General features: G+C 38.5%; 1 protein-coding gene across 2 annotated transcripts; it reads right to left on the reverse strand.

Annotated features, from left to right (window-relative positions):
- Window positions 1–1,871: 1,871 nt before the first annotated feature.
- fgf24 (fibroblast growth factor 24) lies at window positions 1,872–16,737 on the reverse strand. Of its 2 annotated transcripts, none has more exons than XM_064344210.1 (5): window positions 16,039–16,737; window positions 15,845–15,881; window positions 11,060–11,228; window positions 5,878–5,984; window positions 1,872–4,061 (listed from the first exon to the last, which is right to left on the reverse strand). In XM_064344210.1, exons 1-5 carry the CDS (start codon window positions 16,068–16,070, stop codon window positions 3,783–3,785), a joined length of 624 nt encoding a protein of 207 aa, XP_064200280.1. In that variant the 5' UTR covers window positions 16,071–16,737; the 3' UTR covers window positions 1,872–3,782. The 2 variants fall into 2 exon arrangements, with proteins under 2 accessions (XP_064200280.1, XP_064200279.1); XM_064344209.1 differs by having other exon boundaries at window positions 11,051–11,228.
- Between the last annotated feature and the right edge of the window lie 1,976 nt (window positions 16,738–18,713).

An 18,713-nucleotide genomic window follows, 5' to 3' on the forward strand; every position in this document is an offset into this window, starting at 1 on the left:
ACTTCCGATCTCAGAATAAAATTTAGTCTATAGTGTGCTATCTTAATAGCAGTCTTAAAATGGTTACTTTGCATTACTGTTACAGTAATACAGTAACAGTGTTATTTTATTTCTACAAGTAATCCAATTAAGATGGATATTTACAGATACACCTCAGGTTAAGTGCTTGGCCCAAGTATATTGAGTCTTGAACCGGCGAACTCAACAAGCCCAGGATCCTAAAATATTAGTATGTTAAATATTGTAAATTCTTAATCTACTGGAGTGATCTCATCTAGCACAACTGTTTCATTTGTAATTCAGGATAGTTAAGCTCATTTCAACTGTTTGTCATGGACACAACTGTTTAAGTGGTAATTATGGAGGACCAGTGTCCTTGTTCATTCATCTTTCATTTCAAATAAATTTAGAAACTTTTTTGGATTCTTTTTTCGCCGTGGGAAAAAAAAAAAGTTTAAGATTGAAAACTTCCTGGAATATGAGTTAGTTATAACAGACCTGTCCAAATTAGTTATTCTTTTGGTAACAGTGGTACCTGCTGTTTGTTCTTTAGTTATTCAGATGTTTCCATAGTATAATGATTAACTCGTGCATAAACTGTTGCGTTGACTGACTAAAACCAAATGTAGGCGGCGATACATTTCACAAAATACATGTTTTGCTTTTTTTTCCTTGGATGATTCTATGATATCCTTAGAACATAAAACAATACGTTTAACCGAGTTAAAGACTCTTGTTTCATAAGCCATGTTCCCAACTGTCAAATTAAGAGCCTGCAGTCATTGATGTCTATACTTGATAACCTATAAATATATGTGGATTCATCTGTACATACTGCACACCAATATTATGTTTAGTGTTTCTTATTGCCATGTAGTTATCCATGTATCCAGGGCAGATTACATTTTTGGTAAGTTTTCACTTTACTTCTTCTATTATTCCTATTTTATTAGGCCTATTCATTTTGTGTAATGTTTGTCCTTTTGTGAAGCAACTGCTTCATCATTTTTTGCCATGGTTCAGTAAACACATCTGTGTGATGAAAGTACTTCCATTTCTTAAATACTTTCCTGAGATGATGTTGCAAATGCTTGCCAACATTTCTTGAGATGGGAATCTGCTGGCATTTCATCAGAAAATGTCTGGCTTTTCCCATTTGTATACAAAAAGTACATACCTTAAAGGGTCTAGGTTGCATATTGACTGGAATGTTGGTAGAAGATGTAAACCTATTCGGGCTTATGTAGATCCCTCAGATCAATAGAATCTCCTGCACTTTTGCATTCACATAAGTTCTTGCCAAAATAATACTCCTGTTGTCATGTGATGTCACTTGCCTCTGAGTCAGGTAACAAAGGTTGCGGCCTATAGGTGGTTAATTTCCTTGGCTTTTGCCCACAACCTTTCCTTGTATTGCTAATAAATTGACCCTGCTTGTGAGTGGCTAAGGGCGGCTATAATTGGGCAGGTGTACTCACAGCCTAATTGATGTTGTATGACCCCACCCATAACAGGTGCAGCTAGTATCAATCACTGACCAAAATGGACAAATCAAAGGCTTCCCTCTCCCAAGTAAAACACTCAATCATAGGATCACTGATAACACAAAGTATCAATCCCACTTCACTCTCCCATTGATAGTTTTGATTACCTGCTGTGCCAACGAAGGGTTGAAACCACACTGCTGTGCACCATAAAAATGGTAATGAAAAGAGTTATTCCCTGAGTTTTGTATCGGAAATTAAAGTGATAGTTTTTTCTCTACTCTCGGTTCAATATGCCTGCTTCGCACAAACTCTTTCAATTTAAATCAATACTGACAGTTTTCCCTTGAAAAATCACTGGCAGATAAAGTAAACACCTCAAATTACTTATTTTTTAAATATAGTGCCCGCTTTATTAACAAAGGACAAATAGATTCATCAGGTTGTATTTACAATGAAAGGCAATAAATATTTTATAATAGTCATAAAAATTATTTTCGCATACATTTTTTAGATTTTACATGGTTCATGTTGTTAGTAGCATCACATAAACAGTTTATTCAAACAAAAAAAGTTTGCCTGATGGCAAGTAAGTATATAACACAGCCCCACCTACGTAAGCTGAACCTTGTGAATAAGTGGCTGCCCATATGTCTCAAGCCATCTCTGGTGCTCCAAATCACTGTGTCCTCTGATAAATCTTTCTAGAACCATTCACCAAGAAGAATGTCACAGAGTCTGCTTCATACTTGGAGGAGGTACAAAACTGTCAATGTCAAGTTGCCTCCACCTGCTCTGCAGGGAAATGTTTCAGTCAGCGTGCTCACAGATTATGCATTTCCATTTGTGTGGGTGGGGGTGTCATTCTGTAAACATATCTGGCTAAGTACAAACATACTTCTTTGTACCCCAATGTTCTCAGCATATGAACATGTCAGTTGTAACTAAGACATTCTCAGAGCACGGAAAATTGACAGTGTGCCTCGATGTCAGAAATGAAGACAATTGTTAGGGAGTAACCAAGGCAACCACTGGAGACAACTGATATATCCGGCCTTTGGGAACATGTGTTTAAATTACTTGTCAGGGTCAGAGCAAAATCCCTTGTCTGTGAACTCAAGCTTGGAAAATGCACCATGCACCATGAAAATGCATCATGAAAATATGAAAACGTATAGCTTTCCATGAAGGTACTCCAGCAGACATATTTATGTAATGCGTAATATTTATGGTTTAGTTAACTGCTATAGATTTGCAAGTCATTTCACTGAACAGAGAGGTGAGGATAAGAGGGAAGCTTCTTCTTGTAATACGATAGTTCCATGGATGCTCCCCTATCAAGAGGAAATAAAGCCATATGGAGGTATAAAACTACCAAATAAATTTAATATTGTGTGTTGGATATCATAAAGCAATCGATGCATCCAGTCCGATTGGGTGAAAAGGCAATGAGATGGTTGAGAACTTTTTATGTTTCTGCTTAACCGTGCCACCCATAACAAAAGTGTTAAAGCAGGTCTACTGTTCCAAAGCGTAGCAATACTCTGGGCTTTCTCAGTCACTCCAGCTTTCTGTTTACATGAGAGACTACTGTCACTTGCTGACACTGGGCAAGTGCAAGCTTGTCCTTCAAGCGGAATCATAGGTTGCACAAAAATTCCAATAAAAAAAGTAATACAGTACACAGTGAGTTCAGAGCATTCCAGCCAGTATAGCTCACTGGTCAAGCTGAAGTTGGGGGTTATCATGAAAACCACGACACAATGTCTCCACCAAAGGAAAAGGGTGATTCTTTAAAGTTTGTTTTCAAATAAAATATTGCACTTCGAGCTAAGCAGATACCTAAAGAGTCTGTGTCATATGTGGTAGTATCTCTGTCCCTTTTGGTCTCAGTGGTGTCTGATCTCAGTGGGATCCGTTTCTTTGTGAACCTCTCAGGATTTCCACAAGATGTTTCTGATAATCAACCCCTCTTTCTAAAAAAGATACATAACTCCTGTTTTTAAGTTGTAGTTGCTGTTGAAAGGTGTTGGTTTGAGTTTTTTTCTTAAATCCATAAGCTATCCAGTATAAATAAAGTCGCTGACAAATAATTATTATAAGAACCCAGAATCATTCAGCAGTTGGGAGATATTTAATGCTCCTCAAGTATAAAAATAAACATCTTTTTAAAATTTATTTTTTTCCTCTATTGTTGCTTTTGTTGTTGTCTTTTCAACAATCGTCTTAATTGTTTAAGGCAAAAAGGCTGTTGAGGTCTCCATGGGCGTCATCGCTCCCTGTCCATTCACCTGTCCCTCAGTTCGTTTTGGGGTTAGATTTTAAGCGTCGCGCCCTACGTGTCCGTTTGGTTACTGTGGTAAAACGGAACTCCTCCAGCGGGTCCACTTTTCCCTTAGGTTGCCGTTTCATGAAATGAACTTCTTGCTGCGTCTGCGTCGTTCGTGAGCCTTTCTTGGGCTTCCCCTTCCGGTTGAAGCCCAAGTACCAGCCTTTGTACTTGGCAGACACCAGTGCTGTGTAGTTGTTTTCCAGAAACTCTTCAATGAAGACACATTCCTGGTTCCTCCCATTGAGCTGTGGGCAGGAGAGGGACACAACATGTGAATCAAACAGTAACCATCTGTTAACCCAGAATGGCATCACAAATGCTCTCAAATCTAACAAAATAAAAATACTGAAGAGCTATAAACGTAGCCCATGATGTCAAAACTGGCCATTTTTCTAGCCACTCTACAAAGGATACATACAGTGAAAACTAAGGAGTTAGTTATTACTAAACATGTCAACTTTTGCCCAAAGTTTCAGGTCCGTTCCTGCTTTCAACTCGAAAACAATTCCTCACGTAGCAGAAGCCAAAGAGGGCATTAGTTCTTTAATGTGTATATACAGTGAATCAATTAAGGATCTGCCACACACTACCAAAGCTTTAATAAAATGAAGCACTTCCTGCCATTTTAGTCTATATCAAACAAGCCAGAAAAGGTTGCAATGTACTATTCACAGCTACATAAAGGACTGTTATTCTTCCCCATCCAAAATGGGTTTGTGGCCTGGTTTTCGTAAGGAGACAGGAACTAAGCAAAACAATTCCACCTTGGAACTGTCTGGCTGGGACAGTAGCTCCTAATTTTACAACGAGGACACAGTTACTGTGTCGGTGGGCTCATTTAAAGAGACACACTCGGGTATGCGTGTGCGTTTCGTGTTTTTACTCTGTACTCCAGCAAATGATTTGATAGACATAATGAGGTCAAATCAAATCGGAAGTACCAAGCACACGCATACTCGAGTGTGTCTCTTTAAATGAGCCCACCGACACAGTAACTGTGTCCTCGTTGTAAAATTAGGAGCTACTGTCCCAATTATATACTTCCTATGTCTTCTACATTACACCAGAGGTATAAAATAACATACACTTGTAACTACATAGAACATCTTTGCATGTTGCTACCTTGTGAACAATGAGTATAGTTGTTCCTCTATTTGCCACAGGCCTCCCAGAAAAATAAAAATGCTAGCTCATTCTGTACTTAATAAACTGCATTAGAAAGTGTCCTAATTAAATTGCTCCAGTCCTCATTAGGTCACTAGTATCTATATATTTTTTTAAAATAAATAAATAAATAACTGAAAAAAAATTTGACTGGTCTGACATTGCATAATCATATATTTGTGGTTTCACACATGATAAAAATTAGTCTGGGGAGCATCCCATTTTCCAGCAATGAAAAATATGACAGCCATTATAAACAAGGACATTCCACAAGTCTCAGACCACTGCCTTTGTGGTACATGAAAAGTAATTTGCCGATGTTAGATAAAAACCAGAGAATGAGCGCATTGATTTTATTTTTTTCTGAGAATATTGTGCCTCTATAATTGTAGAATGAAGGTTAAACATCTTGAATTGAAAATCTTCAATATTCAGCAAAACTTTGTGTGGAATTTCTGAACGGCGTCCACTAAACTTCGAAAAGGTATTTGGGGTCTTGCCCAAAAACCACTTTACATCAAATGGTCACTGTTTTAGTTTTCGAGGACCATTTAGAGCACCACAAAAAGTTAGAATAATAACATTCTGATGCTATCAGTGTTTTATACTGCGATACTGTTCTCTCAGTTCTGAAACATCCAAGTGCCTCTTTATTGTTTTTTAGTATGTTTATTATCCATCTGCACTTTTTCTAGAAGAAAGCCACATAAAAATGTTTACAGAGGAACAAATTGCATGCGTGTAGCCGGTGTTTGTCACGGACATGAGACACTGGAAAAAACCGAAACTACAACTCAAGCCATTTCTAAATACCCACAGGCTGGTGAGACATTGCATGACGCCATAATATATTTCACCCTGACAAGTAGTGTGTATAAGGCTCTGGGAGGAATTTACCTTTCCAATGATTTTTCCATTCTTCTTCATGCAGATGTAGTAGCCACTCTCCTTCCCTTTTATTCGAATGTGACTCCCAAAGGTTTCTGTCTCAACCACGAGGAGAGCTGCAAGGCGAGAGTAGTAGACATTAACTTCACCAATTCAAGGCAAAAGAACAGCAGAATGAATTTTACAATGCAGTGACACCCCTTATAATAATATTATTTGATGATATTTAAGCCTATAAGATCATAGGCTTAAGAATCATTCAATAAATTAACCAAATCCTTCTATAAACAAGCCATTTCTGATAGAATATTTGTTCATCGCCATCACAAATTCACATTGTCTTCTCAGCATTATGATGCATGTGGCACAAGCTTGTGCTGTTGGGTCCTTCTCCACAAGCTGAGTCAAACAAATTGATCCTGAATACATTTCTTAATAATTGCTTAGTTAGCTCAGACGGCTCCAGGTTTTCTGACTGTTTATCCCTCTAATCACTTAACAAATGTTTTCATTGACAATTGATTTTTGCGTTGGCTTCCAACACAAAGTGGTATGCACATTTGTACTTCAGAACAGTGAAGGTACAGCAGCGTTGAATAAAATAATCTTATTGACAAGCACCTCCAATGGAATATTTCACTAGGCAATAAGACAAAGGCAGGTAGTGTCGAGAGACGATGGCAACCTTGCTTTTACTCTGTCACTAACTGTTTGTGTAAAGTAAGCCTCAGGGCCCACAGAACACCCCCTACCCCACCTCTCTTGATGGAAGAGAGATCTACATCAGCTTTCAGGAGCAGTTCAGATGCTTGGGGGATTATGTTTCAAGGTCTCTGTAGTCCGTGTTCACTCAATTAAAAGGTTAAAGATGGTCTGTCTGTTTAACACACTGGAGCATTAGATTGTCAGTTCAGAGAGAGAGGGGTGGTGGAGGTAAGGCGGGGAGGGTGGGGGGGGAGGGGGGGTCACCTGAACTAAAGGACTAGAAGGAGGCCTTTAAAATTTAAGCAGTGGCTAGAATTTTTTTAACAGGAACAATTCATAGAGGAGAAATGAAAATAGCATACTACCCACCAAACACACACACACACACACACTTCCTACTTACAGCAACCAAAGTCTATTTGGTGGTACAACTGAACTGGACTCAACCAGATTCTTCTTAAGGCAAGGTGGGCCTAGCATTGTCAAATGCAGCAAATCCCTATGAGAGCAGGGGAGGACTTCTGCATTTTCTCATGCCAGGATGATATCATGTTTTAAAACCTCATTTTTGCTTTGACGTCAGTGGAAATGTTCATCATGTGAGGGTGCTGAACGAAGGCCGACCTAAGAAGGCCACTCCTAAACACTGCGGCTGACTCTCCACAACGCCGATGACGATGGTTTCAAAGGGAAAGGCAATGCATGCTCTTTCAGAAAGTCATCATCAGACAGAAGAACTTAATGTCTTAATGTCAGGTCCAGTTTTTGTTTGAGTACTAATTGCATTATTTCATTTTATTTAGATTTCCAATTATTGGAAAAATATCCATGCTCATTGTGTTTTTGTTGTGCTGCATGACAGCTGTTATCTTTAAAAATTATCTTAGGAAACCAGTCTATGAGATATCAATGTTTTTTTATACAGGTTTCTCTGTTCTCTCTAATAAGAAGCTCTGGCTCACCGAGTTGGGTTTTTTGGGCTCTGAGTACTAGTTTTTGAAACTCACAGCTCACATTGTAAAGCAAATCCATTTTAAACTTGATGAACACAGTGGAAGAGTTCTTCATTTCCAAGTATTTTCAATTTTCACTTGAACAAAACACTGGAGTTAGTAGTTATGGCAAATTTTATCATTTTCAACCAATATGTTGATAGTCTTTGATGCTAACCTACTTCTAGTTCCTCAGTGTAAAAGGAGTGTTACAGGTATTCTGGGAGAAGAGACCTGCCCTCCCTATACACATTTTGATTACTATTCACAGCTGAAGACAAAGTCACTGTACTGTGCCTGATTTGTGTCAGATAATGTTCAACACCACAACGTCCTCCTCTATGAATTCCGAACAGCAGCAACCAACAGGTCTGTACAACCCAGTATTACTTAACTCCAGCATGTCTCTATCTATGAAAACAGACCAGGTCTGTAACAGTCAGCATCACTGAACACAACCTTGTCTCTATCACTAAACACCAGTATTCAGCATGCCAGTGCAATACAGCCTTACTGAACATCAGCATGTCTCTGAACACAGACCAACAACCAACAACATCGCTGAAGACAGGCCTGATTTCATGTGCCACAAGCTATTAATTTGCGTAATTTGTCTATACTAGCCAGCACAATTATAGATTTGTACAGTACACCTCCTTTGGCAGAAATCACAGCTTCCAAACATTTCTTGTAGCAGCTAATGCTCTTTATATTCTTCTTTAGGACTTGTTTCCCCCTCTCCCTGCCAGCTGAAAAATATTCTTAGGTTTTCTTGCATGTGCTGCATGTTTGAGATCTCCCCACAGATTTTCAATAACATTCAAGTCTAGGGACTGTGAAGGCCATTCCAAAACATTAATCTTCTGTTCCGTTAAGTAGCTCATGGCTGATTTTGAGGTGTTTTGAATCATTTGACTCATCATTATCATTCTTTTCAGGTTCAAATTCTTCACTGACTCTGAGAAATTAGCTTCTAGGATTTGTTGCTATATTGTTGAATCCGTTCTTTCTTCCACCAGTACAATATTTCCTGTGCCACTGGCTGCCACACAACCCCAAATTATAATAGATCCACCATGCTTGTTCTTCTTTTCTTAAAATGCTTCCAAATGCATCTTTTGGTGGTTGTGGCCAAAGACTTCAGTTATTGTTTCATCAATCCACAGTACTGTTCCAAAAAGTATTCGGCTTATTGAAGTGTTATGTTACATACTTCAGATGTTGACTTCTGTGATGAGATCGCAGGAAAGGTTTCCTTTTGACAACTCTTCCATGCAGATAATTTTTGTGAAAGCAATGCTGCACAGTGGATCAGTGCACTACTGCTACGGTGTCAACCTCTCTGCAGGTCTTCTGCAATTATATGTGGGTTTTGCTTTGCATACATGACCAGCCTGCAAGCTGTCCTATCAGAGATTTTCTAGATCTTTCCTTGATGTCACAGTTCATCTGATCTTCCTTTTCTCAACGATTGCTTCTGGAAATGGAAATTCCAAGCTGGAAGTGTTTCAATATCTTCTTATAGCCTTAGTCTACTTTGTAAGAGTCAATTTCCAAGTAAGTCAGCTACTTAGTGCAGAGGTTAGAAGAGTATTTATTAAGTGGTGAAATTGTCTTACCCTAGCTTACTTGGCCTAATGAGTCAATCATGTTTTGAGACCTTAAAAAAAGTATTAATTGATCAATTGGATGGGTGCCTAAATTTTCGTAAATGACACATTCAGTTAAATACAGTAAATAAATAGTAATTGTGTATTTCTAGATATATGTCATGTTTCTGTTTATACTGTCCAGAGGTTGTGATAACTTATTTTCACTTAATGACAACAAAACATGCAATTTAACCAGGGATGCCCACTCTTTTGTATACCACAGTATGACCCATCACCAAACATTAACATGCAAATAGTGCCAAAAATCATTGTGACTCACAAGCCAACAACCAGTCAACATAAGCCCAATTATCCTACAAACCACTATTCCACTCAGCTTTGGTGAACACAAGCCTAGCAGACAACAGCAGGACATGATCTATACTGCTGAACACCACTGAACTCATGTGAGCATGTATGCACCTTTTGTAAGCGTTGTTTAACATATAAATGTTTCACAGAGGTTATCCCAAGCCGCAGTCCAGGAGTTTGATGCATGGCTTGAATGGTGAAAAAGGAAAAATTGCCAAATGTTTTAATCTACGGGGGAAAAGCAGGTTTCTTTTTTCAAAATTTGCAAAACTCTTGATGTGTGCCCACCCACCGTGGCAAACAGAAATGAACTTTATCTGCAAATGCTTGAGCTGGAAAAAAGGGCGAGAAGTCTACTGTAAATTTGGAACATGTCAACTGATTAGATTCCAGTTGTTTCATCTCCCGTATGATTTGTACACAGTGAAGCACATTCGAAGTATTTTCACACGATACTCAACATTGCCACTTCAGCTGCGCTGGCTCTGAAGACTGTTCTCCTAATGGTCATCTCCAAACATTGTCAGACTGCAGAAAATGATTTTTTGTGCGCTCTCAGGATTATGTTAAGAGTATTGTCGTCAGTAAAGTTTGAAAAGATACAGATTTTGTTAGGCTGTTTGGCCGCCTGCTTAGCCCTGGAATTTAAATTTAATTGATTTCCCCTCTCAAATTGTACTACATTTCTCCAGCAGTTTGTAATTACTCTGTCTTGACACTGCTGCCGTGAGACAACTGTCTTGCATTGCTAATGACTGAAGCGGAGTTAATTATACTTTACAGCACTGTATATTAAACAGATATGCTTTGTCCTTATTGACAACAGAGTTACATGTATTTTATGATGGACAGGGTTGAGAACCAGTTCCAAAAAATTACTGTAATGCTTAAACAGTTCAATTTCCTACAATAATGAACAGCGCTTTCAGTTTCACTCACAATTCATCAGTGCTCTGAGAGGGGCTGAATTGTGTCATTTTATAGAGTCATCACTGGGGTTATATCATGGTTATATCATATGTCAAGCCTTGTAAATGCTGCAAATATAAAATGGACAAATGGGTACAGCCAGTCAGCTACGACTTCCTCCAAGCAAATGCATGTGACATCACAGACTGCAGCAATGTCTTTATTACTGTGGGCTACACATGATTGCCTGTCCCCACGATTCAAGAAGACATTGGTGTGATTATATTAATAAGCGCCCTCTTAATTTGCTTTGACCTGTACAGTCTGGATGGGCATAGGGAGGGGTCAGGGAGGGGTGGCCTTTGCCTTTAACCTTGTGTGATGACTTTAGGCTTAGATTATTTTTTAATTCAGACACATGGTCACGGGTTTGCTGGTAAAAAGCAATCAATGCTAAATCTTGAGCGACAGCTTCAAAGGGGTCATGGCAGCATACGTTCATTGTTTGAAAGCTGAGGATGAGCATTTCTGCAGTTAAACTGCAGATGACCTGCAGGTGAACGCCCTTGCTATGTTCCCTCTGCCCGCCGCTGCACAGGAACACGCCCGTACCATACTTGCCCCCATCGTCCCCGTTGGCGTTGATCTTCTTTCCGAGGATCTGCACGTGCTTCCCGGTGGTGCGGCTGTACAGCTGGTAGATCCGGATCTGCTTTCGGCTCAGGTCGTCCGGGTTCCGTGTGTGGTTCTCTATGTAAAACCGGAAATCGGCCGAGCTCTGCTGAGTTTCCTACGAGAGGAACATACGGCATTTACACATATGTACGAATGCATGAACCGGTATGCGCAATTTGAGGATGTATGTGTACATGATGAGATTGCAGAGTGCATGCAGAGTGCTTTTTAACTCTGAACTCACACAGTGACTTGGCAACAGTTACATACAGTAATGGCAACACAATTTTGAGATGCAGAAGCAACTCTCTTATGTCATAAAATGGATGGTAATTCATAATGCACAATGTGACATTTGTGTATATATTGTTTTTGCAGGAGCAGCTGATTAATCTGCACCTGAAGCCATGTTGTGGAAGCAGGATCACGTTCCCACTGCTGGCTCACTGGCAATTACACACCTGAAGCATCCAGACTTATAACGCTGTCATCAAACAAGTATCTGCTGAAGGTCGCAATCAAGCATGCACAGCTCAGTAAGTGCCATAAATCAACTGCACACTCCGCAGATACGCAGAAGTCGGAAATGGTATGCAGTGAGAACAACTTTGCCTCGGGGGGGGAGGTGCTCTTCTTTCCATACAATTCATATATCTTTGCTCCTATAACTCATATATCTTTTTTAATTTAGTCAGAAAGTAGCCATATACAAAATATGTGGACCTGTCCTGCAAACATGTCCACAAAATTTTTCTAACCCGTATCTACACTTAGCTGCTTCTGCCTACCTATCCCTGTGTGAATGAGAAAGAAAATGTATGTTTTTCAACTCCAGGAATTTCGATCCAGGCCAAGATTCAGTTCCCCAGCTGTATCGTGTGGTAATTACACGGTAATGGCCTTTCATGTGGATGTTCTCAGGTGGCTAATTATATACACATTACATACTCAGACTCCTTGTTATTTTAACCTCAGCAAATTAATGACATTTACCAAATCAGAGAGGAAATATGCTCCTGCTAGAACAAATCTTTAAAGCTAAGAAGAAAATAATCCATGTCCGACTGATTCGCAGTCCACCCAGATTCTCTAGGCTGCTTGGAGCCCATTGTTTCCCAGGACCCAAAACAAAGTCGGACAACTACAGTACAACGCAATGCTTTCATAGACAGATTCAGCTTACAGTGTCTAATGCTGGGGGTAAACCAGCAAATACAAGAAAAAATGACACATCCCAGGTGAAAATGCTTCATGCTATTAAAAATGTTGAACATTGGGATGGAGTAAGCTTCCATTCTCATATATATTCCATTGACTTTACATGGGCTGGAATGCAAATGGATTAAAAACATAAATAAACGATGAACTAAAATTCAAATGAAAATAAACGGAGAGCCAAAAAGCACAAATAAAGGTTAAGAAATTATCATTCTTATAAATGCAGTATTAGATTATTATCAGAAAAAATACTTTAGCCACCATCACATCTAAGCGTTGAAAGTAAATCTGTCAGTCCTTAAATTGAGAAATTGCACTGAGGTGCAAACAGCTGTTTTCTAACTGCTCAGATTGGGATCTGAAAAAAATGCAGTTATGTAATGATAACTTTATCAGTGTAATACGCATGAACAAATTGCATAAGTGAACTTTCAGAGGTGCCTTTTCAATGCCTTTTGATGTAAATCTTAAATCCACTTTTGCAGTGTTATGAAAACTACTCTCTTTGGTACAGAGCTCATCAGTGAACTCCTACTGTAATCTCAACCAACTCAACCAGTGGGTAATGCAAGTTCATGTATTTCATAAATAAGAAACTGCAGACGTAGGGCAAAGGAGAACATGGAACATTATCCAAAACACGACTTCCCCGGCCACTCATTGTGTTTCTCCTGACAGTTATAGCTAGGAACTTCACAAAATGTTCTAGTAGGGCCTTAATCCACCTTAAATGGAGAGGAATCAGCCGTACATACAGGGGACCTTAAGTTAAAACCTGGACATTTTACTGTGTATATTAAGATATCTCAGGATATCTGGCTTCATACCAAAATAAGAAGGTCAAAATGTGTAGAACAGTTCAAAATACTGGTGCCATCTCTACTTGGAAGCTAGAGTCATCCATGGATGGTAGATCACATCTTTGTGCAAATGATGAAATATGCTAGCTCAGAGATATTCTAAAGAAGCAGTCACTGCATTCTGAAGTAGCAGGCAACTTAACGGCCTAATAATATGCATTTCAGAATGGGTTATTCTTGTATATATTCAGTATTTCAACAACATGAAATTATTTCTCATGTAATAAATAATATCATATTCCAAGGAATGCCAATTAGACAAAGAAAGCAACACCGTATCATGTGGCCAATGTGAAATCCTCTCGAAGGCGCAATTAAAGTGGCAAATGCCAAAGTAGTATAATTACTTACACAAAAGAGAAAAAATGTGACTGCTTATGTACACTATCCCATTGTTTTTGCCAATTCCTTTGGAACAGAGGACATAGTTATATAAGACCATTATGTGTATTTTTTCTATTCTTTTTTTTTTTTTTTTTTTTTTCAAATGACCAACCTTGGGAGGGATTTTTCGGAGGAAAAAATATAAAATGAAATACTTTTTTTTATTATCGAACTATCGAGATATCGAACTATTTTATCAAAATTGGGCAGTGACCTATGTGTCTACTTAGACGTTTAAGTCTAATGAGGAGTGTCACTTTGCCTGAGAAAATAGTATCTCGCTCAAAAAATAGTCGGCTGGCTTCCGTAAATTTAACGGCTTCACAAATCTTCTTTAAATGATAATTGTTTCAAACTATTTTTTCCACATTTACATAACACGTTACTTGGTAAAAGGGCATTCAATGTTTGGTTGTAATCCATCTCTTTCTCGCGCAGAATCTTACAATCTATCGATGGAGATAACTTTTGAACTCTGACCCATATTTACCCCGTTCTGCAACTGAAACATGTAAAGAGGCTGCGAACATGCATACAAGTGTTTTAGTGTCTTCTGCACTGTCAACTCCAGACTGGAATAGGGTAGTGTCTGCCATATTAACATTACAGTTTTGGTATAAATAACTTAGATTATACATCCATTGTTGGCCTAATTGAATTTTCCACGACACTCACAATTATGGTCTGTACCTCCGAATAGAATTGCAGTTCAGTTGAAACTGCAAGGAGGTGTTAACATAGGCTAATTGCACGAAGGGAAACGTGTCTAGCGTTTGTTGTGTTTCTGAAATGATCATTTCTGGCTGAGATTTGAGTCGGACTCTTAGTCTTCGGTCGTATTTTTAAAAGGATCAAAGAGAAGGAGTAGGTTTTCACGACAATAAAAACTGAACTAGCCTATCTTATTTTGTTACACGATCCGAGCTTGTAAGATTCCACATAAATCAGTGGTGTAGTAGCCTAGGTGTTAAAGATGTGGTAAAAAAAATAAAATAATAATAACTGTGCATTGCGCAATAAGAACTAATCTTCAATAATTTTAATGGAAAAAACCTCGAAATGCCAAGAAGTCCAGAATCTATCCGACGCGAAACGGCAAGAAAAAATGGGAGGCAGTTAGATGCTCTTCTTCATATTTGTTCAACATTTAGATTTAGATTTATGGAAAAGGTTCCGCTAAACTTTTTATTTATTTCTTTATTTATTTATTTTTGAAAATAAAATTAGGCTAATCAGTTGTATTTAAAAAATGACGATTTCCCATTCATCCCAACGAAGTAATTGTTTACAATTACAAATACTGTTCTCTGTGTATTTACCTGCCCCGCGCAGCCCCTCCCCCATCTCAACGGAGCTCTCGTGTGAATAACATAATTCGTATATAGGTGTGTGGTGACTAAATTACTTATTAATGGGCTAAGACACAACTGCATTCATTACATACTAAATTAGCAGCTATGTGTGCTGACAATAAGGTTGCAATGAAACAAATCCAACTCAGAATTCCATTTTCGGGAGGAATAGCCTCTCGAAAACTAGGCTACGGAATAATAGCTGTCCTTGAACAAAACATATCCTCCAAAAGTATTATAATTAATAGTGGAATAGAACCGTAATAATAATAATAATAATAAGCCCTTTATATATGCTACGCATCGTTGTTTAATAGGCTACTTCCGGAGTATCTCCTATAAATGTTATTATTTGGTCTCTGTGGCAAGTTGTTTTCAGCATCATTTCACAATGATAGGCTAGCCCATTGAAAGAACATTAGTTGGCTAGTACGCCACACAATATACATTTTACTGTCAAAAGAACATGACGTTATAAGTAGCCTATACATAAATCATATCCAAGTTCCACTTAAATTACGTTTAACATAAAGGACAATTCAGGCTAAGCAAATTGCTAAATAGGTTTAAGTGCAACTAAGGATATTTCTTCTGCTAAAACCATAAATACCAACATGCAAAGCCACCTAATTCTGTCCTATCATTCTCAGAATGTAAAGTAGCAATGAATGACCATGGAAATAATCACCACATATGTCTTCGACACTCATACAGTTTAAATCTTTACTAAGTGCTGAGCTTGAAATAGGCTATCTGTGTTTTAATCGACCCTTAAAAACGCAGTATCTACGTAGCACAGATACAGCAAGTCTCCAGATACAATATCCTTATGATCCGTGGGGTTTCATTTAAAAGAATATCAAAAACATAACAATACAAATGAACAAGTGGAAGAGAAACAAGATTAATAATCTTACCTGTAGCTGGAAATAGAAGACCAGGAAATGTAAACACCTGGGGACACGGGGAAAGGAAGAATATAAATCACAGGTAATTACACGGAATTAATATGTATACCTGGACAACTTGCTAAAACCTAGCTTTTAGCGACTTCTATTGGCAAGAATGCACGCGCTCGCTAAATCGAAAGGAATAAAAATGGAATCCTTACACGTAGATGAATCTTGAAGGAAGAAGAGACATCTTGAGTTTCTCAAATACACCTGTTTCCAACGTTTTTAAAAGCCCTGTACAGGAAAGGTGGAGGACAACCCCGCCGATTGTCCTTAGGCGAAATATCCCGGAGGAGCCGTGGAATCCCAGCTCCACGACAAATTTACGAAGTAAAACGGAGTCCGCGTCTGCCGCATTAGGTGTTTCCGTGTTTTTGAAAAATATCAGAAATTCTGTAATTTTTTTCTCTTTCTTTTTCAAGTCAACATCCACGATCTCCGTAAATTGGAACAGGCAATATTTGCACAATGTGAAAGGAATTAATTTGCAACCCCTCTGCCTTGCAGGTTTCCCTTGTTTAAAAAATCCAGTGTGTGCACCACTATACCCGCTTTAAGTGTGCTGCTCCAAAGATCAGAGGAACTTCAATCCAGAGAGTACCTGCGGGGGACGTCTACATATACACCTTGCGTGTATCATTTTAATCTTCAGAGTCTACTGTTTTGAAGACACAAAAATATTATTTATAAAACTGAACACGTCTTACTAAATAAATTAAGTTGCGTTGCGTTGTATAGAAAAAAACTTGATAGTTATCCAAGAAATGTGAAGATAAAACGTGAATCAAAAAGCTGCAGCCGGTCCTTGTAACAGGGAGATGTTGTAATGCTGACAGTGAAGTATCTGCGGCTTTGGATTTGGGCACAGAGAGGGTTTTTTGTTGTTGGTGGGTGGAAACTTGTCAGCGCTTTGCACCTGATAGGGTAATCTATGAAAGACCATCAGTTTTGAAGATTTTTTTCGCCCCTTGTCGGAGTGATTATACATGGGAGGAAGCAGATTGAGGGACTTGTTTTGCCGTCTTCTCATTTGCTCTTTAGTTGACTTTTCCCATTGGTTATTCATTAAGAGCTTGAACCTTGGCGAATACTGAAGATATTTCTGCAGGTGTATATTGGCAGACGACACAGACGGAGAAATATATTGTTGGCCGCACATCCATCAGTTGGATGATCTGGAGAACTGTTATGCCATATTCTCAGATTATTATTATTATTGTGCATTCCGCAATACTCGTATTTTATCTTTCATATTTTTTATAGTAGAATAGCGTAGCCAATTATTATTATTATGATTATTATTATTTTACTATTTGTTTATCAGTAATAAATGATAACACTTACACATAAACACAGTGTGCTATATAGACCTGCATTTAATGGCAAATGTAGTCTATTTTCCCTGGTTTTTGTCTGCCGTAGTTGTGCGGTAAGCCACTGCTGGTATCCAAAGCTTTTGAGTCGAGTCCAGTCTGAGGCCTTTGCGTTTGTGGATTCAGCGCAACCCTTCCAGACAGTATTGAAATGCAGCTTGTTGTCTGCCTTGATTTTTCAATAATGTGCTATAACTGATTCTGCATTTAAATAAAAGAGAGGTGCGAATGCGCTGAGAGTGCCCTCTGAACTCGGAATGAATCGACCAAGCACACCGCCCAACACTTAAGTCCTTTGTGTGATTTAAGTTTATTGCCGAGTTCATGTAGTGATTTCTGCTCTTTTTTGACGAGAGTTAACGAGGGTAGAAACAAATGTATAACCTAAATTTAAAAAAATATCGAAACGTGACCTAAATTAAAATTGAACTTTAAGATTCATTATTTTATTTTTTCCTTTAAAGTAATTACTCAACATAACCCAACGTGTCACATAATTCCTGGTTATTTATTATAAATGCATAATCCATTATATAGATAAATTATAAGATACAAATTTAAGAGCTGTGGCGTTTTTCACATCTGCAAACTCAATTCCAGATTGTAACACTTTTCCAGAAATAACAGCATCTTACCACTTATGTTACATAAACGCTTGAATGTATGCTTGGATTTAAATTATGTGCTTATTGGTTATCGTCAGATTAGAGCCTGTGGTTCAGATTTTAAGTTGATTAAAGAAAACCTGTTAATAGCAAAAAATAGAAATATGTTTAAAGCTTTGTCTGGAGTGCTAAATTGACAGTGAAAGAAATGTTTTTTTAAAACAGATATGAATTGTAAATAACAATTATTATATTGCACCAGAGTCCAAGAATTGTGTCAGTCGTCACTTTTGCACTTCTGTGGCAATGGTTGAAGTGTTTGGGATGGTGACACAGGAGGAGATGAAATTGCTTTGATGTGTCCATCCATGCAGTGCTTTTGGCAAGTTGAAGGCCAACATACAGGAGACAGAGCAGTACAACATCATGTACCAAATTCCCAACCCCCTGCCTTTTTTTTATTTTTATTTTTGGCCAAAAGCAGAAATGGATTCACATATGCTTTGATAAGTGCTGAGCTCTGATTTTTCTCAAGTGTGTTTTCGAAAGGGGTGAGTCTTGGCCAGCCTGGTGTCAAATCATCAACAGACATGGAACACTGGTTGAGCCAGCAGAGGGCTTCTGGATGCTGGAGTCCCGAGCTATTTTAGGATGTACCTTCAGAAAAGGGAGAGTAGCCAGTTACAAACATTTTATGGCATGAAACCAAAAACTACGCTTGCCGCTCTTCACACAATCACATTATGCCTCCTGTTAGCTCTGTATCAGAGCGAGAGGGAAGGACTGGGTGAATGGGTGAAATGAGTCGGCATTGTCCTGGACACTGCCCAATGGACACTGCAGCTGGTAAGGTGT

The sequence above is a fragment of the Anguilla rostrata genome, chromosome 7, assembly GCF_018555375.3.
Source record: "Anguilla rostrata isolate EN2019 chromosome 7, ASM1855537v3, whole genome shotgun sequence".
NCBI classification, from domain to species: domain Eukaryota; kingdom Metazoa; phylum Chordata; class Actinopteri; order Anguilliformes; family Anguillidae; genus Anguilla; species Anguilla rostrata.